Raw genomic sequence first — 24,513 nt, forward strand, 5'->3', positions numbered from 1 at the left:
CTGCTTCACGGCAGAAATAGGCAGGGCGGTGATACCTACCCGTGCGGACTCCCAAGAGGTCCTACCACCAGTGATTACGCAAATTATAATTTTGCGGGTTTGGTTTTTATTACACGATGTTATTCCTTCACCGTGAAAGTCAATCGTGAACATTTGTTGGGTACGTATTTCATTAGAAAAATTGGTACTCGTCTGCGGGATTCTTATCCTTTAGGCCACGACGACTTGATTTTACCAGATGTCCCGGTATTACTTTACAAATTAAAAGTATGTATAATTTTGTCTTTGTATTACCATTGAAATCTACACCTGATTTTCATTACGCAGATACTTGAGCGCTTTAACTTGCTCTTGACAAGAAACAACAAGTACGAACCTAGCCCGTTGCAATTTGGACATAAAGTAAAAATTTACATCATGGTCTGAATTTTTAATCAATAGTCAAAAAATATTCATCAACTGTAGTCAATTAGTAGTCGACTAGTACACCAAATTTAATCACAATTGGATTATGAGCATATACAGCATCAATGGATCATAGCAATAATAATTACAAGCATCAATCAGTGATATTTATTCATTTGATTCCCATTATAGATAGACGAGGGCATGGCCCGCCTAATTAGACTGTCACCTGACAACCAGACACCTACATTAGGTTAATTAATGAAAAGCAAATTAGCAGTAAGCGTATTTAAAATATAAATAAATTTGAATTAAAAATAGTGTAAGAAAAAATGATTTTATTATAAAAAAGTGTTTTTTAGCTATTATTCGTTTTCCATTGTTTAGTTGAATTTTAATATCTTTTTTAAAATTTTTCAAAAATTTCATCTGAATCATCAGTCGGTAACTTATCCGAGAAATAGGTGATCGGCGTGCCTGGTAGTTTCCCTTCTTGGTCTTGACGCAGACACTAGTCAGTAGACAAAACACAAAAAATCACTAATCCTGATTATCCTAGTAAGGATAACGGATCAAACTGCTTAAAATATTGAATTGTCATCGATTCTTAATAAGTGTGCCAAATTTCGAGTTAATCCGACGTTTTGAAGAGGGTCATAATCATGATCAAAGATTCCTTTACATACGTAACATACGTATGAAGCTAATAAAAGCGTATTAAAAAGACTAACGCTCAGATAATGGTCGGATATTCACTCGAAGAGGAGGACGAAGTGAGGCACCGCTTTGTGCGTGTGTGCCAAAGCCTATGCCGCCATCCAAATTAAGATATGACGTGACATCATAGATAATTCCCTTCCAATATTCAGGAACAAAATTATAAAATTTGTTGTTGAACCTCAGCCTTGGCCTTGGTCTGAGTACTCGGGTATTACTGTCCTTGTTGTCTTTCTTTTATTTTATTTTATTATTATTAGTATTGTTAAATCTCTGTTGATATATTAATGTAATGCATGCTGTGATTATTTCTAATTAGAGTTGCAGCTATCAATTGCTCTATACATGTCAATGTTATTTTATGTCTTACTATAAACCCTGTTGGTAATCCTTAAATAAATAAATAATTGTCTCGATCAATATACTAAAATAGAGAATTGGGGATTGAAAATGTATATGGTAACTTATATAGGAAGACGTGTCGAATTCTATATTCAATACTCTTTTATAAAAATAAAAATAAAATAGAGAATCTTATAATTATTATTCAGTCGTTAAAAGTTTTAAGGATCGCAGTTAATATAGAAATTAATAAATTAATTATATTATAATTATATTTTTGTCTACTATAATTAAAATTAATTATAGTAGACAAAAATGAACCTTAAAAATGATAGTCCACAAATAAATCAATTTTATAAAGTCATATAAAAATCGGGAACGCATAAAATCGTTCGTAGATTCCTTTCGATGACCTAAAATCGGCGGAGCGACGTGTTTGTTTATTGAGATTTTTTAATAGTTCGATCTCTCTTCTGGATCAATTTAAATCTTCATAAACAAACATTCGAATTAATGGTCTGTTTACGATTGATTTCGTTTAATCCACCCGGCGTCGACGCGTCGGTCTGTCAGTGAGAATACTCAAACAAATCTGAACTAATTTTATATTTTATTTCGCTCCTTCGATATATTACTACGATACAGATTTGTATTATGTTAATTTTGAAGACAAAGAATCCTGTCTTAACAAGTTAAAGTTTTCTCAAGATCATTTTTACATCCAACACGTTGTTTGGTCGTTGCAAGACGTAATATCTAGTTGTTGTAAAGATTATTTTGGTGCGATGGACGGATTAAGGTCCTAAAACAAGTTATACGGTAACTAAAGTGCTTTAGCAAGCTGGCAAGAGCTGGATGAGTTGGAGAGATGAGGAGAGGCGTATGTCCAGCAGTGGACTGCTATAGGCTGGTGATGGTGATGATGAAAGCGCACTAATATGAAATTTGCTTTTTTTATATCAAATTTTACGTAGATGTTACGTTACCGAAGCCTATAGACATCTACAACGTAAATTCGCCACCCACCTTGAGATATGAGTTCGAATAACTCAGTATAGTTACAAAGGCTACCCTACCCTTCAAACCGAAATGCATTACTGCTTCACGGTATAAATAGGCAGAGTGGTGGTACCTACCCGTGCGAACTCACACGACGTCTTACCACCAGTAAAGACATTATGGCGAACAATCTTCGATTATAAACTCCTATATCAAATATGGAAAATAGATGTTGATTGTATGTACTGTTGACCGAAACGCCTAATGCAAAGTGAACATATCGACGCTTGAAAGGCAAACGTGACTAAGCGACAATAACTGATTTATACATAAATTCGATTCGACGCGCAAAAAAAAATATTTCTAGGTCTATTAAAATAATTTCAATCCTACAGCTAGATTCGTTAAAATATAATTTTTACAGGTATTTCAACTTTAAATTACTCTACTGTAAAGTTCACGCATTGTCGCTTAGTCACGTTTGCCTTTCAAGCGTCGATATAATTTTAATTTCAGTTTGTAGCACATCCTAATGTGCAGCAGTTATTGGGAGCAATCTGGTATGAAGGACTGCCGGGCTTCAAAAGGAAAAATATTTTCGGTCAATGCGTTCAGGTACACTATCTCTATATACTAAGTTTGATTGGTTATAGATATATATTTTTATTTGGTATACAGTACAAGACTCGATTGCTTAATTGCATTTAAATATATTTTGTTTCATCATCAAAACACTTAACAAGTGAACAACTCTTCTAAATATAAATTTTAATTTACAATCGACAAGTTGTTATTTTAATGCTCAAAGATAATTCAATTACAAGCTATATTTCATTTATTTTATATTGTATTTGTACTTGATTAATTTTTGCTATTTCGAGATTCCTTTTCAGGTAGCAAAATTGGGGGTGATGTTTCCTGTTTACTGCACAATATACATGTTGGCCCCAAACTCAGAGTACGGCAGATTCATGAAAAAACCATTCGTCAAGTTTATTTGTCACAGTTCCTCTTACATGCTTTTCTTGAGTGAGTTATTTGAAATAGTACAACTAAGTAACGGGAATCTTGATAAAAATATAGCCTAGAAACATTTGAGAAATTAAAAAAAAACTCCTTAGTAGTACACCCCAACATACCTGCTATATCTTTATCTGTCCAGAATTTCGGGTAAATAAACGGTTGTCTGGAAGACATCGCTTTTAGCGATAAGACCGCCTATTGTACAAACGTATCTGCTTGTTGACTGTTTTCTGATGTTACTTACTCTCTCTCTCCTTAATAAAATCAATCAATCAATTATTCCCACGATAGGATTGGCTATTAAATATTGTTTTTAAAACATGTAAATAGCTTAATGAATTTCAAGCATATTTCTTTTTATTTTATCAACTATGTGGTTGCATTCAACTCTAAATTGTTTCACTTCATTAGTTGAACATTTATTTTATTACTATTTAATTATTTTATATCAATATATTCGAATTGCTTATATGTTACATACTCTTTTTACAATTTGTTTCCCATTATTCTTCACTAAGTAACATAAACAATTAACTAATGTTCACCAACGATATTTTCCAGCGTTGCTCTCACTGGCATCCCAAAGAGCGGAATATGTAGTACTAGAGTGGTCCAATGTAAGCTGGCTACAGGAATTAGTGGGATACTGGAAGGACCACGAAAGAGGATCTCTGCCTGGAGTCATTGAGTTCGCCGTCATTATCTACATAGCAAGTAAATTTGAGTTTGTTGGCATGCAATCTTTAAATCAATGTTATTTTAATAGTAAATCTTCATCTTAAGCGTCTGCTTCTTAAATTAAAGCTCTGAGCTAAACAACATCATCAGGATAATTCCTTAGAGACTAATATTAACACGGAATGCATCGGTCTCTTTTGCTTTTAGTCATTGTAAAAAAGCCGTTGTGGCCTAAAGGATAAGATGTCTATTGTATTTGTTTCGACTGTGCCTGTGTTCAAATCCCTCAGACTAGTACCAATTTTTCTATTGATATACGTTCACGAATTACTTCCACGATGAAGGAATAAAATCGTGTAACAAAAAATAATATTCTCAATAATTATGTATAATTTTCGTAATTACTAAGTGGTAGGATGTCTTATGAGCTCACTTGGGTAGATATTACCATTATCATATTGGACCAACTGTTGTACTATAAAACCGTAGGTAACTTAGAACTCATGTCTCAAGGGGGGTGTCGGATTTCATCGCTAACCTCTATGGGCTCCGATAACTACTTAACAACATATTGTTTTTTTTTATTGCTTAGATGGTTGGACGAGCGCAAAGCCCACCTTATGCTGGAGCCCATAGACATCTACAAAGTAAATGCGCCACCCACCTTGAGATATAAGTTCTAAGGTCTCAAGTATAGTTACAACGGCTGCTCCACCCTTCAAACCGAAACGCATTACTGTTTCACGGCAGAAATAGGTAGGATGGTAGTACCCACCCATACGGACTCACAAGAGGTCCTACAACCAGTGACCGTAAGCTCTTTCACTTATCCTAAAAAAAATGCGGTAAAGCTTATAAAAGTACTTTATTAGTTGTTAAGTCAATGTATTACTCGTTTAGATATTTAAAATTTCTTAGAAAATTAATTAATATATTAATTAATTACTTAATTCTTAGAACTTCTTAATACTTCTTCTTAATACTTAGTTCTTAGAACATTTAAATAATTTTAGGTTTGATTTGGGCGGAAATCAGGGCTCTGTGGACAGGAGGTCTAACGGAATACATCAGCGATCTATGGAATATCGTGGATTTCATTACAAACATGTTCTATATCGCGTGGATTTCGTTGAGAATATCATCTTGGTATATTGTTCAAGTAAGCATCTCTTATAATATTCCAAAATTGATAAATATCTTATTTAAAATATTAATTTGAACAGTGTGCTCAGTGCGAGTTTTTTAACGTTCTCGATAGCGTAAAAGTTACCTCAAATTTGAAGGGAGTTGGAACGTTCGCCTACGTTTGCCGCTAGGGGCGCTGTTCCAATTGCATAGAAATTATAGTTAACTTTTACGCTATCGAGAGCGTAAAAAAAACTCGCACTAAGCACACAGATGCTTTATTGTTTCTATAAAGTAACTTCGAAATATCGTGAGCGCGTAACGGACTGAAGTTTTTTTCTTCAGCGAGATCACCACAGTGGTTTGGATCCTTGGTACCCGCGAGAACGTTGGGACTCCTACGATCCGATGCTGTTATCTGAAGGAGCGTTTGCAGCCGGCATGATATTCTCGTTTCTGAAGCTTGTTCACATCTTCTCAATAAATCCTTATCTGGGACCACTCCAAGTATCTCTGGGACGAATGATACTGGATATATTAAAGTTCTTCTTTGTGTACATGCTTGTGTTATTCGCATTTGGATGTGGTGAGTTTAGTTAAACAAATAAAGTCTGTATGTAATCGATCAAAGTTCCCCAATTGAAATTGCTAAAAAAATAAATAAAAAAAAAACCGGTTGTCTGTAAATTCGGTTTACTGACGATAGTTGAACGTGACAACGTCATAAGAAAATACTGATGGGTTGGTTTCATTTTTCAATTATCGCAGTGATCGTTGCTATAAACAATTGACACCACATTCGCTTTTCACTGAACTTCATACTTGACGAAAACATGTAAATGTACTAATGTATGGCAGCTGTCTACGCGGATGTATCGCTCACTCAAGTAGGAGAGAGACAGATGTTGAACGCTGCCGAACGCGGAGGCCGATTGTGCCTCTTTGTTGCTCGTTGCGCGCTCTCGTTTGCACTTTAAGCCTTAAATGGAACTCCTCAGAGCGAGATAGCACCGCATGAGTCATGTTTTTTCGTGCGTGCAACCCACGGAATAGTTAAATAAGGTTGGAAAGGCCTTTGCTCTAATTTTGTATTAGAACCAGTGTCGCCGTTTCATCCCCACTATTTTAATTTCTACACATACACATACTGTGATTACAAGTATTTCGCACACAACAAAAACACCCACACATAAATCTCAGGACAGATATTCGTTCGCAAACTAGAACAAAACACCCGTAGGCATACACACTCACACACGCAAAAAGGCAATGAAATGTTCATACACGCTAGTGCTTGATAAAATTATCTGATGAATGAATGGAGAAAATGAACATGAAATAAATATTGAAAAAGAAAACTATTTTACTTTTATTAATTACAAATAGTCACTGTCCCTGGAATAAAACGTATTTGTTAAGCAGTTGGTGCTTGCTATTAATTGCGAATGAATTTTTCAAAACTAAGTGTATTCTGATTTTTTTATGGTAAAATCATTTTCAGTAAAATGTTTAGAGCAAATAGTACTCGACTTTGTCTCCAGTTTCCTCTACCTGTCACGTCAATCCATTGTTCGCTGGCGTTAGGTTCTTTAGGAAACCTAAAATTTTTAATTAACTGCATAAGTCAAATAGCATTTTACTCAGATTTTAATACGTCTAAGACAATATAGTAAATACCCGTAAATGAGAGGTCTACATGTCCCTTTATATTATACCTTCACATTAATTCAATGATAATAATTCAATAATAATAATACATATTTATTTTACTCAAAATACGTCTCACTAAGAATATACTAGGTATCATTAATTAAATATAAAATAATGCAAAAATTATCCATGTCAAATATAAATATAGTCGAGAATTATGTCGATGATTTTATTTCACCACATGGTCACCTCACTATCGACAACTGCACCACGGCCAATCAGGGCAAACGCCGAAATTTCAAAGATTGAAGTGTAGAGAACGCAATGCATGTAGTACATTGGAAGCTGACTTGGTCATTGCGTTCATTGGGCGAGTACACATCGCGCAATGTATGCTATTTATAACTTGCTGCAATAATATTGTTAATGTTTGGAATTTCATAATGCTCAGTATATTTTTATGTTTTAGACAAATAATATTGTAATTAAATGGTAATTTCGACTTACCGATCGAAAGATATACCTCCTCGCTCTATACTTGAGGTCTGTTTTTTTGTTTTACAAGTTATAATTGCACAACACGGCACTATAAAGCGGAAATCTGTTCGCCCGAGTAGTCCGAAGCGCACTAAATGCGGTGAATGAAAGAATCGGTCGAGTTATGTTTGTATAATCATAACTGTGGCACGCTTGCCCCGCCTACATTACCATTCCAACCTTATTTATCTATTCCGTGGTGCAACCGGCTCCATCGAATTATAAGACGTTGTCACGTCAAAATCAAATAATTATAATCGTGTAAATTAGACGAATTTGCAAGTTTGTAAACATTTATTTATGAAATTCAGATGATTTCTGTCGATACTAACGTATATGTAAACTTCGCAGGGCTCAATCAGCTAATGTGGTATTATGCTGAACTAGAAAAAGACAAATGTTACCACCTTCCAAATGGGTTGCCAGATTTCGATGGGCAAGAAAGAGCCTGTTCAATTTGGAGAAGATATGCTAAGTTAGTACAGTATCTCGTGTTCTTTCAATCATCTCTTCACTATTTTAGAACTTATTTTAGAAAGGTTTTTTTTATTTTATGATTAAGGGTTTACTGGTGGCCCGAAGGCCTTTCCAGTTTCACAAGGACACTTGGGCGAGCAAGGGCTCAGCCAGAAGGGGCGGCATTTGCTAATAGCTACCCGAGCGCCTCCAATATAGAAAAGTAACACAGAATGAAATGTATAACAAACAGCAATTACCTCTCGGATTCCCGTACATGTATTTCTGTAGAAAAAAAAAAACAACCTTATTATTTTAATATACCTAAATAGTATTTAACTATAGTCCATGTTTATTTCACAAAAGTATTAATGTCTAATTTATTTTAATAAATCAAATGCTTTGTAGTTAAGATATTAGGGTCATGGTAATAGCGCTACATACTTCTTACAGTTTGTTCGAGACCTCTCAGTCGCTGTTCTGGGCTTCTTTTGGGCTCGTCGATTTGACGACGTTCGAGTTGACCGGTATCAAAAGTTTTACAAGATTTTGGGCTCTTCTGACTTTTGGATCGTATTCCGTTATTAACATAATAGTCCTGCTCAACATGCTGATTGCCATGATGTCGAACTCATATCAAATAATTTCCGTAAGTATAAGGAAACAGCTAAGATTCTAATTACATTTTTTTTATATAATAATATACTGATGTATTTAAAAGTACTAGTGGTTCTGTAGTAGTCGAAATTCGACTATAATTAATTGAAATTTGACTTTAATTAATTGAATTAATTGAATTTTGAAGTCGTCGTGGCCTAAAGACGTCCGGTGCATTGGTGTTGAGCGATGCACCGGTGTTCGAATCTCAGGCGGGTACCAATTTTTCTAATGAAATACGTACTCAACAAATGTTCACGATTGACTTCCACGGTGAAGGAATAACATCGTGTAATAAAAAATGAAACCCGCAAAATTATAATTTGCGTAATTACTAGTGGAAGGACCTCTTGTGAGTCCGCGCGGGTGGGCACCACCACCCTGCCTATTTCTGCCGTTAAGCAGTAATGCGTTTCGGTTTGAAGGGTGGGGCAGCCGTTGTAACTATGAGACCTTAGAACTTATATCTCAAGGTGGGTGGCGCATTTACGTTGTGGATGTCTATGGGCTCCAGTAACCACTTAACACCAGGTGGGCTGTGAGTTCGACCACTCATCTAAGAGATAAAAAAAAATTTATAGGTTTCAACATTATTATGGTTCTATTGTCAAAGACTATTTCTATATTTCTTTATTGACAGATTTCGGCAAGACCACACTATAGACAAATAATATTAAAAATAAACAATATTAACTTATTCTCAATTTGACCACAGACTTTAAGCAATAACAAAAATTTGACAATAAACAAAGAGTATATATAATATATGTGTGTGTGTGTGTGTGTCACATGGTAATGTGTGTAATGTACCCATTATTAATGCATAATTTTTAAAAAATATTAACATCCTGCACTCCTTCTCTATATGCTCTATAAGTGTGGGAAATTTCATATTACTCCATTCCCACAATTTTCGTAACAAGTGGTACAAAGTCTTTGCTTCACGTATTATTATATAGATTTCATGGCGTAGTCGGGTTGTTTTCAAATTTGGGGCCAAAAGCGAGTTATTTGATTTAATTCTCATCACCTTAATGTTACCGTAATTATAAGTACAGTAAATTTGTTGTCATGACAACAGGCACGTGGCCCTATAACTATAATTTCGTAAATACTGTGAAATTAGAAGTTATACATTAAAAACTACCCAAAATCTCATTCGTATCACTGGTTCGAAATTCATCTTCTAACTTGTTTGCTATTTTTCCAGTAATGCGTGTTGAAATTCGGCAACTTTATTTAATCAGTATATAATTCAACAATAATAAAGAAAAACTAACTGGATATTAGAACATTATTAAAAACAAAAGAAGTACGATTTGTAAGCTTTTTAAAAAAGTTCCTATTGGAATTGTCATTCGTGTTGGCGTTATCAAATGCGTAAAATGAAAAATATAAATGAATATTGCATAATATTATTAATAAATGAGTGATTTGATTGTGATGAAGCATTTTTTTATTCTCAACATGCCTAAATACAGAAAAATGATGGAAAGTTAGAGAAAATTTAAATTCCTGAAATAGTTACTTTTTTGGCCGCAAAATTGAAAACGAACCAGTTACAGACTAACTAAACCTTAAGTGTTGCTCTTATTCATTGTGTCCGGTTGATTCCTAAATTCCCAAACTTCATCTCTCCATTATTTCCTTTTAGGAACGAGCGGATACTGAATGGAAATTCGCCCGCAGTAATCTTTGGATGTCTTACTTCGAAGATGGCGACACCGTCCCGCCGCCGTTCAACATCATACCGACGCCAAAGCATTTCTTTTGCTGGATCAAAAGCTATTTTAACAAACGAGAAAGGCGTTCAATACTCGTAATTACTTTTAATTTTTCGACCTAAAATACACTGTTAAAGTTACATACTTTCCTTTCAAACTTTTCATATTTTTCTTTAGTATCCGCCTTGTATGAATATGAATTTCGATACAGAACGGCGAAAAAACATCACGTGTTTTGATTTAAGTTTACTTGTTTTGACTTATATAAACTTACTTATATATTAATAAAATAAATTAATATATATACATATATTGTGTGTATGGATGTATGTGTGTGTGTGTGTGTGTATATAAATATATTTCAATCGATAGGTACAGCGCGTGTAATTTGTTTCCTAAAGTGATTCTTGTCCACCTGATGGTTATCTGGAAGAGATCACTCTTTGCGATAAGACCGTCCATGAAAAAAAATTTTTGGTATTAAATGTTTTGCATTTTTATTTATTTTGTGTACAATAAAGCATACTATCTCTCTCTCTCTTATTTATTTATTAATGTTTATAATTATCAAGTTTCTAAGCTTCTAGGCCATCTTTAATTATTTGATAAAAAAAATTGGAAAACCTCTTGTAGATAGCTTAAGACGTTTCCATTAGGTATCCAAGTGGAAGCTGTGAAATAATCTATGAAACCTTAAAACAACATTTTCACAGAACAAATCTCGTGAAAAAGCTAGACAGGAACACGAAGCGGTAATGAGGATATTAGTCAGAAGATACGTGACAGCAGAACAAAGGGCTAGAGATGAAGTAGGAGTCACGGAGGATGACGTTATGGAGATCCGTCAAGATATATCCACACTCAGATACGAGCTCATTGATATACTGCATAACAATGGAATGAAGACACCAAGAGTCAGCTTGCAGGATACTGCCGGTAATAATTATAATCTTAAAATTTCGAATTATCTACACTACCCGATGATTGTTTAAGGACTCATAGATTCAATGAAACTATTTTTTATTGTATATTGTATACAAGTCCTAATCTTTATATTACTTAGTTGGATGGATAAGTTTACAATCCACCTGACAAATGTCACTAGCCACCTTGGGACTTGAGTTCTAAGTCTAATTTTTTTATAGTACAACGACTGTCTACCCTTTATAGTGAAACGCTTACTGCCACACTGCAGAAATAAACAGAGTGGTGCTACCTAATCATTTGGGCTCACAAGACACCCTACCATCAGTAATTACGTAAATTGTATTTTTTGCGGATTCGATTTTAATTACGTATTGTTACTTTCTTTATTGTGCAAGTCATTCGTGGACGTGCGTCCGGTAGGTATTGCATTACAAAGAGAGATTCGAACACTGGCACAGTTGCATCACTCGTCAAGAATGCGCCAGACTTATCCTTTAGGCCACGACGATTTTAGCTATGACCATTGGCATCCTCCTTGCGTCAATAATCCTCAATGCTGAGGGTCGTGGCCTCATGAGGCTTTTTTGGGAAAAAGCAATGGTGGGGTTTCGCGTTCTTTCTACGGAAGTGCTTCTGTCAGAGGTTTAGTTCTTCGTAACCGCTGAAGCCTTATTTGGGTCCGGCTAATTAAACGACACCCAACATTCGGCGTTGACTCTTTTACGGTGGAAAGGTCGAACACCAACTCAATCCTCCTCTTTTATCATCCGGGCTTGCGACCGGCAGATTAGACCATTAGCATGGAAAGCCTTTATTAACTATGCGCCTACCGCTGATTTTTTACCTTCAGCTTAATCAAAATTAAGATCAAAAATCAATTATTTTTTCACAGTATCGGGTAAAAAGGGAAAAGTAATGGAAAGAAGAATACTGAAAGACTTCCAAATTGGAATCGTAGAAGGAATAATCAAAGATGTAATATCCAAAGAGAATAAACCTAAGGATGTATTTAGTCAGATAGCGAAAGCTATTGTCAGAAGGTCAAGCACAGATAGGTACAATTATCAAATATTTATTTTATTTATCTATGTAATACAGACACCAGACGTCATTACGATCACGAGAGGTCACACTTGTAAGCTTTCAGTTTCAATTTCACTGTATGTCAAGCGGACAGTGTGTTTCAGAGTGCTCACAGGTTATTGACTATGTGTTTTACATTGACATTGTCATGACATCTGTGAAGATGGTTCTCAGTCACCTACGACTCTATTTTCGTAGATTACTTGTAGGAAAAACAAGACGTTGAATTGCCTATATGGAAAATAAACAAAAAGCTCAAACTTTTCAAATTAAAATTACAGCAAAAAACGTGATTGGAACGCTCTGGTTCGAACTAATACAGTACGCAGGGATCCTATCGGTACCGCCGCTGAAGCTGAAATACGAAGAAGTAGACAATCCCTAAGAGCTCATATCTTAGAAAATGTTCAAAGTCGTACCATTGACCCACAGAAGCTACTACGTATGTACTTTAAAATATCCATTGCTAGATTCAAAACACAGAGCATAGCTGATATAAATAAATCGTTAGACAGACTATTATTATATTTTAGAGGAAGTTATTTTTACTCGAAAGTGTTTAATAACACACGTAATTATAATAAAACTGAGATAATTACATTTTGATCATTCAAAGGCCTTTGAGAAATGTAGGCTTTTTTAATAAAAAAAAATACATTTTTCAATACTGAAATAATAATATTTATAATATGAATATTGGTTTTCAGAATACAATCCCAAACTATCAGAGCTGACACCTACTACGAGAGTTGCTTATGCCAAGTTTATGAGAAGCAAGCTTAGGTCCGATTTTAGTGAAAAAGAGCGAAACAAGCGAAAATCTGATGAATCAAGTCTCGACGGCGAAGATTTCAATGACGAAGTCCTCGAAGCTCCACAAAGACATGACCAAAAGCGACCAGGTACACTAAAAAATAATTTTTTTTTTTTTTTATTATAAATCTAAAATAGATTCTCAATTCCTACATATTTGTCGCCAGTTCGATCGTTTCGTAGCCGAACACCCATACCAGAAATGTCAGACGATGAAGGACTTAGAGAAAACGAAATTACAATCGAAGTCGACGTTGAAGACCAAGGTATATTGCCAATCCAATTTTAACAGCTTTTATTTTCTAATAATTTTAAGATTTCCGATATAAAAAAGAATATATATATTTATATATATATGTGTGTGCGTGTGTGTGTGTGTGTGTGTGTGTGTTTGTGTGGGTGTGCGTGTGTGTATATTGTACTATATCTTCTCGCATTTTTTTGTTGTCTTTATATTATTTCCAACCCTTCGAGTACTATACAGTTTTCATAGTCGTGTAAGCAGTTTTAAATGTGTTTCAAATTCTAAGCGAACCATATTTTTGGTAATTTTGTCTCTTGCTCACTTGCTAACACGATACTACAATATAATCCCCTACGATGCATTTCTAAGCATAACCATCTGTTTTTACTTGCTTAAATTAGGCTGGTAGGTTATAGAATCTGAAGCCTTGTAAACGATGATGCCCCCCATCAACCTTACAACGTATCCTCCAACGTATCCAACCTTATAACGTATTTATTAGTATAATGACCATAAAGACTACAGAGCGGTCGAAGTAGACAATCTATAACCAATTCATTTCTAATCGCAATTTTCCTAGTTTCAGATACAGACTCAATCAAGACAAAACCCTTGAAAATATATTCTGGAGATCATACAGAACCGAACACACCATCTATGGATGGAAACTATCATCATTTCCCATCACCAGAATCCCAAGATCATGTAATACAAATCGAACCCGATACACCCACCAAAAACCTCTTACTTATGAAGGAAGAAGAACGTAACTTACAAGACCCAACAGCTAAATCTCCTAGTTTAAAACAAAATGAACAAATATTATCAGCTTCTGCTTTAGAATCTCAATATACACAAGCAAGCTCTTCACGAACGTCAATCACTAAAGGGGGAACTGAAAAACTCCCATATAAATCATGTTTGAAATACACGAATGACACTCCAAAAAATGTAGAGTCTGCAATACCTAGCACATCAAGGTTGTCAAGAAAAGATTCTAAATTGGTTTCAGCCTCTTTACAGTCACAAATGGCTCCATCTAGATTTTCTCAGAGCAACGTAACTAAATCTCCCGATAAATCATTAGCTAGTTCTAAAACTTCAAGTCCCAAATCGTTGAGTCCGAGGTCACCCAGAGTTGTGCCTTCGTCTCCAACACCTTCTATAATGTCAGCGGGTAAAGGAAAATCCAAAGCTACTGGGCGAATAGTTTCTGGGTGGCTTTGAAGTAAAACCATATGTAGTTTTTTTTTAAAAACATTGTTTTACACAGCTTGTTAACTATTAAACCTCTTTCCTAGCTCTAACCAGTTTCACGATAATCGAATAAAGAGTATTTGAAACATAAGACCTTCTTTTTTACTTTCAAAGGGGTATTTATTTTATTTCTTTAACTACCTTGCCCGGTAACCCTGATACAGGTGTTAAAGTTTTAAATTATTGACTTATTAGTGAGATGCTACTGATATGCTGCTCGACACATGTATGTAGCAATAACTAGATGTATTATGACAGCGATCATTCTCCTTTAAACGTTTTTAACATGAAATTAAAAAATATAGTTTAATTTTAGTCTTATATAAATCGAACACGAATTGTCCTCCTACCGTATTATTATATTGATTTGGAAGTTTTGTCATAATAGTAGACTTTATAATATGAGAATTATATTAATTGATTCTGTCAATGTTTGTCTATGCAAATGAATCTGTCTCAGCAGAATGTAGAACAGTCTAGTCAATTACGTTTTCAAATATATTTTAAGTGCATTACACCAGTATTTATAAAATATCAAAGAGACATATTGAAAACCTGAAACCCATGTGCCTTATGAAGCAAATTATCATTGTTACACATAAAATTATATTTATATAATATTTACAGTAAATAAAGTTTGCTTTAGACATACGATGCGAGTTTTCTTTTATACTTTACTGGAAGTAAGTACTTCACAAGAACCTTGAAGAATTAGCCTGGCAATCAACAATGACATCGGCTCTATTAAACAGGATATTATGTTGATTTATAACATATAATCGTTTTGAGAATAATGAGAGTCCTGAACAAAGCGAAGCGATACTCACAACCGAACAAACACATGTTTTTATTGTCAAGCAAGCAGACGAGCATATGGTTCACCTGATGGTAAGCGGTTTTCGTCGCTCATGGACGTCAGCAATGCCAAGGGCAGAACCCCGCTGCTTACCAAGCCGCTGCCTAGCAACTTTACAAAGCACAACTCCGGCCTCGCATGGACCACTGCTTCCACCTCTGGGCCGGGGCTCCCAAATACCAGCTACTTCCATTTGACTTCATACAGAAGGGAGCCGTTCGGACTGTCGATGATCCCATTCTCACAGATCATTTGGAACCGCTGGATCTGCGGAAGGACTTCGCTTCTCTCTGTATTTTGTACCTTATGTTCCATGGGGAGTGTTCTGAGGAATTGTTTGAGATGATATTGTCAGCTCGGTTTTACCATCGCACCGCCCCGCCACTGGAGTAGAGTTCATCCGTACTTCTTAGAACCACTGCGTTCATCCACAGTGAGCTAGAAACGAGGCTCGTGGAGAGTAGGCAGCAGATTGGCTCTGCTCCTAGCATTGTAGCGATAGTAGTACGCTCGTCTGTCCACAAAGGTGTTAGTAAATTTAAAAAAAATGGGTAAGGTTACTTTAAGTAGTCGACATCTGTAGCATAGAGAGACATGATAAGGATAAAAAAAATTTATTAATTATAAAAAATAAATAAAATTATTAATAAAATTATTAATGAAAAACAAAAAGAATAGAACAAGAATACTTGTATGTATGTGCGCCCGCGTATGTGTCTGTGAGTATGTGTGTGTGTGAGAGACACAGAGTGAAAGACATAGAGGGAGAGAGTCAGAGAGAGAAAGAAAGAGAGAGAGCCTTTCCTGGGTCGTGATGCAGTCTCTGCAGCGGTTCCAAGTTGAAGTGTTTGTACGAAAGTAACACTATATCAGGCCGACTGCAGCACCCTAGTTCTGACCCAGTAGAGTATCCCAGGACACCAGGAGCAGCGACTGGAAGGCTTGATGGGCTGCGATACTGAGACGGCCGACCAGAGCTTTCGATTTGCCTCGAAGGCTCCGTTAGCCGGGCTTCCTTGTAGTGATCCGCGCATATGATTGTACTGTAGACCGCGGTAGCCTCTTTACCCCACCCAAGATCTGACCTCGGGGAAAATCGGCACCTTAGCGAGAGTGCAGAGTAGTCGTTTAATGGGTAGTGCTCTAAATTTCATTAAGCCCGCGGTCCGCTCCTAACATCTACGGACCGTCCAGTCCCACTTACCCCGCGCGCCCCCTAGACACACCTGTAGGAGGTTCGGCCTCGGCAAAATAAACAGATCTGGACTTCAGGATCGCTTCTTCCACTGCGTGGCGTGAAACATGGTGATGTTATTTCTTCGATTTTCTTCCAATTTTAATGACCTCAATATAGCTTCTACCCGAGTTGGTTTAATATGAACATGGAAGTCGTCGTGGCCTAAAGGATAAGACGTCCGGTGCATTCGTATGAAGCGATGCGCCGGTATTCGAATCCCGCAGGCGGGTACCAATTTTTCTAATGAAATACGTACTCAACAAATGTTCACGATTGACTTCCACGGTGAAGGAATAACATCGTGTGATAAAAACCAAACCCGCAAAATTGTAATTTGCTTAATCACTGGTGGTAGGACCTCTTGGGAGTCCGCACGGGTATGTACCACCACCCCGCCTATTTCCGCCGTGAAGCAGTAATGTGTTTCGGTTCGAAGGGTGGGGTAGCCGTTGTAACTATACTGAGACCTTATAACATATCTCGAGGTGGGTGGCGCATTTACGTTGTAGATGTCTATGGGCTCCAGTAACCACTTAACACTAGGTGGGCTGTGAGCTCGTCCATCCATCTAAGCAATAAAAAAATAAATAAAAAAATGGAAAAAACGAAATTTATCTTTTCGAATATATTTAGGTACCTAGGGTAAACTGTCCAGCCAGGTAGGTCCAACTTTCCAAAATAGGTCAATAGTCGAATCCAATTCAGATACGTAGAATGGAAATCTACATAGACTCTTCTGATCACAAATAGTACAATTTCTCAAGATACATAGAGCACTGAGACGTGGTCGCTCAGAATATGCCTTAAAAGAAGGTTCAAGGTCATGCCAAGAGTAGCGAAGAGAGTTATGCTTGGAATTTCCTTGCGAGATCAAATCAGCAATGAGGAGATTAGTGGGAAGGTCATGGTAGCCGACATAGCCCAAAGGATTTTGAGACTGAAGTGGTAGTGGTTAGGACACGTTGCTCATGGAACAGATGGCCGTTGAGCCAAAAAGCTCTCAAGTGGCGAATGCGTACCGAAGGACATAGTCTGGATAGACCTCCCATACACTGACGACCTGTTAAAAGTCATAGGAAACTGGACTGGCTGGACAGCTGGATGACGACAGTGCAGGACCGATCATCGTGGCCAGACTTGGCATATGTCTAGCAATGGACTTTTGTGAACTGAAAGATAGATGGATAGATATGTGGTAATTGTTTTAAATCATAAAACATAATCTTCATATGTACATACTGACTTTTTATTTTTTCAATCAATGGTCCATCATTGTGCATTAGTAATATTTGATAGGCATATTGTGACCCCTTATGTTACGCGTCGTATATGTCTATAGGCTCTAGTCACTACGCAGTCGAAATAAATCATTGATTCGTTTGCAGATATATCGAAAATACATAAATTACATACAAGGATTTGAAGATTTAAATCAACAATTAAAAACTTGTAATATTCTAATATCTAAACAAGCATACACGTTCATGATCCATAAGTTGGACATAATTATCTCTGTCTGTCACTACCTAAAAACATGATTCAAATAATATTATAGTTAGTTCACACAATAAATACATGATCAAACAAAAATCCATTTAAAAGAAATACCACAAGTATTTTATCAGCATTTGACTTTGAAACATATAAGCAAACTGCATGGAACTGGGTTTGTTTGTGTCGCCTTCTTTAATTGGATCAAACTTTGTATAAAAAGGAGGTGAGGCGGCATCGCGCAGGAGTGGCGTCTCGTCAGCCTTAGCGATTGTTTTTGTGAGTAAAAACTTTTTATTTTCACACGTAACGAACACAAAAAATGGTTTAAATTTCGGAATAGTGTTGGTAATAATCAAATCGTCATCATATGTAGTTTTTAATATAATGTAGTTTTTTTTTGTGTATTACACATCATTAATCGATTTATTAAATTTAAAAAAAAACAGTAGCATTACTGTAATAAGCTCTTGAATGATCGTTAAAGTCATTAAAACGCTTTGTTTTCAGTGGTTGACCACTAAAATTTAATCCAAATTCATGCTCGAGCATAGTAGTAGTAATAACACAATGCAAGATGGCGGATTGAGCTAGCTAGTAGTTGTTTTTAATGGGTGTAGACTACCAGCCTATCTGATGTTTAGCGATTAGTATTCCGTATACACTACAATAAGAATACCACCGATCACCTTGTGCCAGAAACATTGGTGGCACCCACGGATTCTTATAATATATTCTTGTTGTTTTTCACGTATATTATATATTATTATGTATATGTATTATTATTTCTCAATCTGATTTTTTTCGGAACGTTCCGCGCTTACCAAATATCTATGCTGGATTTTCTTAAATATTAAGCCATGCTATAATTAAAACATTTTTTTTAAAATATTTATTATTCTTATTATTCGTTTAATTTCGCATTTATTATTTTTATTATATTATATCCGGCTTTTCGACTATTTTAGTTTTTAAATATTACTCGTAGGTATAGCTTATTTTTTCGTCATCATGGACGACTAAGATGTTATTTAATCGTCGACATTTGAATATTCGATAAAAAAATAATTAATCAATTTAATTGAATATCCGGTTGCGGTATTCAACAGAAAATTAATTTTAATTATGTCTACGACTTGCGGAATCCAAATATTATAACAAGCTGTAAGCCAAGAGGAGACGCAAAAACTTACAAGATGTTGGGTGACATAGAATGAATATTGATTTTAGGTAGTTTTGAATTAAAACTTTAGTGACTTTGTTATGTGGCGTTTATTTAAGAGAATATTAATAATAGATTCTTCTCTTAATGCATCTCTTTCGGTAAAACTCCATATGTCTGGGTGAAAATCTGAACTTTCCTCCTTATTTCTCAAGGAGGACGGCGTCATTTCACTGTCAGTCTTCACACTCATGTAAAACGTGAACTCAAATAAAACGCGAAAAAAAAGAGAATGTTAAAATACAAAATGGCATTATTTGAATTATTTTCAATTATAAAAGATCAATTTTCTTGACCTTGACCTTGAACTTCAAATATTTCATTTCTTTATGTATATTAACATGGGCATATTATTCGTGATAGCATTTACGTGTTAAGTTGATATTCTCTGCTTTTTTTTTCGGGCCGGGGTCCTAACCTCATATGAGGTCCCCGCGCCTAGGGGGGGCGCGGGGTCTGTGGAACTTGACGATCTGCAAGGTGGCGAGAGCAGACCGCGGGCCCAAAGAATTTTAGGGCCCTACCGCACTAAACGACTCCCCTACACTCTTACACCCGACGTCCGATCTCCGTCCGGGGTCAGAACCCGGTTAGAGTAGAGGAGCTCCCGCGGTCAACACTAGAACCAGACTTGCGGCGGCACCCCGAGGACGCCCGACCGACAGGTCGTCGACGACCAACGACGCCGGTCTCCGCGGTACGGCGATATTCTCCGCTAACTCAATAACCGTATTCAATTTTAAATTTAACTTACTTGCTAAAACATAGGAGACATTGAATGTTCCACGCTATTTAAATATTTTAGCGGGAAATCGCTTGTCAATTACTTTTCAACAACGTTAAAATTCCATGTTTGGAAAAAAAATGAAAAATTGGGAAATCGGAGGCTTTCCTTATATCAGCTTTTTATCGTAATCGCGTTTCTCTTCTTCTTGAAGCCTATGAAAGTTGGTTCTCGTCAACGACCACTGAGCAAAAGTTTGCTAGGTAAGTAGGACGACTGGGTATTACTGGGGCAAAGACATCTAGTACCTCCAGTTTCGATAACCTAATCAAATTACAAGCTGACGACTGTGAGGTAATCGGCATGTCATAAAGGATTATTGCCTTTGCGAGGCTTCAGTTTACGAACGGCCTCCCTGTGTAGGTTTCTAGCAAAATTGTTTTAAATTCCAAGTCAGAATGAACAATTAGGTAATTATCACGATTTTATATGCCTTATCAGGGTTATTCTGTAATTAAATATGAGTAAGTAAGCTTTCTAGGGCTGTTGTATCTGAAGGATAAAAATAATTGGACGCATCGGGAATTCGAAAAATACACTTCAAGTTAAGTAAATGTGAAAATGAGTAGGTACTACAATCATATCTTTTTCTGCCGCGAATTAGTCATTTGGGTTTGAAGGCTGGGACAGCTATTATGCAAATCAACCTCATGTCTCGTAATGAGGTGTGAAATTCACGGTGTGGTATTTAACCATTTAACACCTGTCGGCCGTGAGCTGGTTGACCACGAAATAAAAATAAGACATGCCTCTTCCTTCACTTCCCTCTAGAAAACCAATAGACCTTTGTCCAACAGTGTGAAACTTTAACAGTAATTCATCATCATCATAGTCTGTACTCTTGGCAGAGCAGTCATAGTCATGTGGAATCCTTGTTTATTAAAGCCTTGAAAGTTGTTCTTCATAGTTCGCGAACTGAGGCTTGAGGCACGCACTCATTATGTAAGGTTTTGGTAAGGATTTTCACTTGATAAGTCCAGTGCATTAGGCCAGGGCTTAATCACGAGATCTTTTTCCGTTGACCCTACCCTTAACATTTAACATTATATAATAATATATAATAATAATAGCTAGTAGTCTAATAATAATATATGTATAGCTAGCTATACTTAGTCTGGCCATAAATACTGTTACAATTAAAAATAAACAAAATGTTACATTTGAATTTGGAATCTGTCATTTTTATATGATTGCTTATTGAGTTTTCTCATTTTGGCGCCAATACATTGCACAATATTTTGCCATATTAAAATGGAGTGGGGTGATAAGGAGAACCGAATCGCTGTGATTGCATTACACAAAGTAGGTATGGAGCCAAATGCAATTTTTAAAACTCTCCATACGCTTGGTATTAGTAAAATGTTTGTGTACCGGGCTATTAATAGGTGCAATAAGACCTCCTCTGTTTGTGACAGAAAAAAATCTTGCCGTCCACGTATTGTTCGTACGAAAAAGGTGGTCAAACAGTAAGGGAAAGAATTCGAAGAAATCCTGTCCGAAAGCAAAAGATTTTATCTCGGGAGATGAAGATAGCACCTAGGTGCGTTCTAGAACCATGTCGCGTGTTTTAAAAGATGACTTAGGACTTGCAGCCTATAAAAGACGTACTGGTCATTTCTTAACTGATAATTTAAAAGAGAATAGGGTGGTAAAAACGAAACAACTACCAGCAAGACGCGGCGCCAGCTCATAAAGATCGGTCTACACAGTCTTGGTTGGAAACGAACGTTTCGGACTTCATCAGAGCTGAAGACTGGCCGTCGTCTAGTCCCGATCTTAATCCGCTGGATTATGATTTATGATCAATTTTAGAGAGTACGGCTTGCTCTAAACGCCATAATAATTTGGAGTCCCTAAAACAATCCGTACGATTGGCAGTGAAAAATTTTCCCATGGAAAGAGTGCGTGCTTCTATTGATAACTGGCCTCAACGTTTAAAGGACTGTATTGCAGCCAATGGAGACCACTTCGAATAAGCTTTTTATACTTTAAATTGTTTTATATTTATGTATTAAACGAACACACTGTAAAAGTAATAAATGTTTTTGCAATAGATTTTTTTTTCCTTTGTCTCAGTATTTATAGCAAGACTAGGTAATCGATACGTAAATCGCGCAACATTCGCGCTTCTACAATTTCATGTAAGAATTATACAATGTAATAAATATAAAAAAATATGCAATCAACTCTAAACTTAAAACTAAAAACCTTACAAAATAACAATAATAATAATAATTTAATATATTACTAAAGGGACTCTCCCTTTAGGCAAGATTCCGAAGATACTGACAGCGTTGCCCTTTTGAATAGCTAGACTAATTCTTTGTCCAAGGTAGCTGCTAGTAATATATTATATTAATATAATATAATAATTAATAAAAAAGAAGGGAGATAGTATTTAACATTACTTAAATACATGACAGATCGCCTGGGGGACGGACGCTGCTTCGGCGACCACTCGAAGTAAACCATCAAAATGGCCGAGAAGAAGGATTTGGAAGCCGTAAGTAATAAAACAAATATCTTTTTAAACCAATACAACACCCGACTTACTCGTATCGAGCGATGTTTGTGTGGATACCAATTCTTCTAACAAGATATTCATCTAGAATGTGCTACGAACAAGTTCCGGAAATTTTACACAGTTTAATTGATTACAGAATATGTTAGAGGAAGTCTGAAAGTGGCACCTGTGACAGAGAAGCTGAGGAGTACGCGTTTGGGATGATATGGACATGTGATGAGACAAAATGAAAATGAGGTTGGTAAGAGAGTATTAACTATGAATGTGGAAGGATATAGAGGAAGAGGTAGACCTAAGAAGAAATTGATAGATTGTGTGAAAGATGATATGGGTAAGAGGGGAGTGAACGAAGAAATGATATATGATAGAAGAGTATGGAAGGAAAAAACATGTTGCGCCGACCCCAGGTGACTGGGAGAAGGGCAGGATAATGATGATGAATGATGAAGTTCGATTTTCCTTCCTTTTATTGTAACTATTTTGGTTAACAATAGACTTCGGCTTGTAAAAATTATTGTCAACCAAAAACTTCATGAGGTCGTAGTTTTATAGAACATTCTACTTCAAATCACTAGGGTTGTGGATTATAATAATCCGTAATAAACTAGACGCGCCTTAATATGCTTTTAATATGAAATATGTGATAGGGCGACCCTGAATTGGAATGCGTCCGGAAACCAATGCCGTTACCGGTGCTCCCAAAACCACTTACTTTGGAAGAAAAGAAGTATTTGCTGGCAGTCGAGAGAGGAGATATGGCAAATGTGAGAAGGTTAGGTCAAATCAATATTTTTAGTTTAAAATTTTTTTCTACGTCTCAACGGTGACAGCTCTGAATGTGGTGCTAACTATTTATCAGAATCCCAAAGAAACGAATCTCTTGGAAATAGAAAATGAACCACTATAAATAAACTCCCATCGCTGTTTGTCTCTGACAACCCAAAATTCTATATTAACATTATATAGATAGCCCTGTCTTTTACATTTTCACTCCCAAACCGTTGAAGTGATCTTCATGAAACTCCGTGTGGAAAACAGCTTTAATGCTGGGAAACAATATTTAGGCTACCTATGATACTCTTGTTCAATATGAATCTCACCCGTGCGACATAAATCACAAATCACGGGAACGTATCTTCGGGAAAGGTAGTTCTTGATAAATACGTAGGTACGTGTGGTCATTTTCTTGGCGATCTTTCAAGACCTCAGTCACCTTATTCAGACAATATCCGCATCGCAATATATCACTTGTTCAGTTCATTCAATCAGTAGTAATGGAGAGACATTTACGATTTTGATTACTTTATGCGACTTAGACTTTAAATATTTGTTTCAATTAACGAATAATACTTCTAATACGAGAAGTTAGAAAACAAATGCATTAAAAATTCGTTTTATTTGAACATTAATGCTAACGTAAATTGTTTCTAGTAATAAGCTTTACGGATTATTTTAATCCAATTGTTTGAATCAAATGTAATAAAATTAGTCCAAGTTAGTAGTTATGTTAAAAGCCAAGATTCAACAACAACGTGTACCTAGAAACTATATAATTTAACTGGCTGCTACCCGCGGCTTCGTTCGCGTGGTCAAGGGAAATGTCAGTGTAGTTTCCCGTAGGAGTTAGATGTTTTTTCGGGATAAAAATAGCCTATGTCACTGACGTGACTTATAGCTATTACTTTTAGAAATCATATCAATCTCTTGCTTCGTTCATTGCGAAACTAGATGATTTTTTTGATAACGCCATCCTGTTGTGTCT

General features: G+C 36.1%; 2 protein-coding genes across 4 annotated transcripts in view; both read left to right on the forward strand.

Moving 5' to 3' along the window:
- LOC101740441 (transient receptor potential protein) overlaps positions 1-15,289 on the forward strand; it is a 40,684-nt gene extending 25,395 nt beyond the window's left edge. The window contains exons 9-22 of one of the 2 annotated variants that reach the window (XM_021352038.3): positions 2,980-3,078; positions 3,357-3,492; positions 4,048-4,200; positions 5,178-5,323; positions 5,635-5,875; positions 7,828-7,951; positions 8,386-8,581; positions 10,244-10,408; positions 11,027-11,249; positions 12,133-12,295; positions 12,605-12,765; positions 13,031-13,225; positions 13,304-13,402; positions 13,961-15,289. In XM_021352038.3, the coding sequence (XP_021207713.2) occupies positions 2,980-3,078; positions 3,357-3,492; positions 4,048-4,200; positions 5,178-5,323; positions 5,635-5,875; positions 7,828-7,951; positions 8,386-8,581; positions 10,244-10,408; positions 11,027-11,249; positions 12,133-12,295; positions 12,605-12,765; positions 13,031-13,225; positions 13,304-13,402; positions 13,961-14,607 (2,748 nt within the window). In that variant the 3' untranslated portion in view covers positions 14,608-15,289. The remainder of the gene's footprint in view (positions 1-2,979; positions 3,079-3,356; positions 3,493-4,047; positions 4,201-5,177; positions 5,324-5,634; positions 5,876-7,827; positions 7,952-8,385; positions 8,582-10,243; positions 10,409-11,026; positions 11,250-12,132; positions 12,296-12,604; positions 12,766-13,030; positions 13,226-13,303; positions 13,403-13,960) is intronic. The other variant, XM_021352044.3, reaches the window with a different exon arrangement.
- A 3,175-nt stretch (positions 15,290-18,464) lies between these two features.
- Positions 18,465-24,513, forward strand: part of LOC101735306 (transient-receptor-potential-like protein) — a 35,992-nt gene continuing 29,943 nt past the window's right edge. For both annotated transcript variants that reach the window (XM_038015436.2, XM_038015437.2), the window contains exons 1-3: positions 18,465-18,500; positions 22,651-22,730; positions 23,399-23,523. In XM_038015436.2, the coding sequence (XP_037871364.1) occupies positions 22,704-22,730; positions 23,399-23,523 (152 nt within the window). In that variant the 5' untranslated portion in view covers positions 18,465-18,500; positions 22,651-22,703. The remainder of the gene's footprint in view (positions 18,501-22,650; positions 22,731-23,398; positions 23,524-24,513) is intronic.

The sequence above is a fragment of the Bombyx mori genome, chromosome 14 (assembly GCF_030269925.1).
Source record: "Bombyx mori chromosome 14, ASM3026992v2".
NCBI lineage: Eukaryota > Metazoa > Arthropoda > Insecta > Lepidoptera > Bombycidae > Bombyx > Bombyx mori.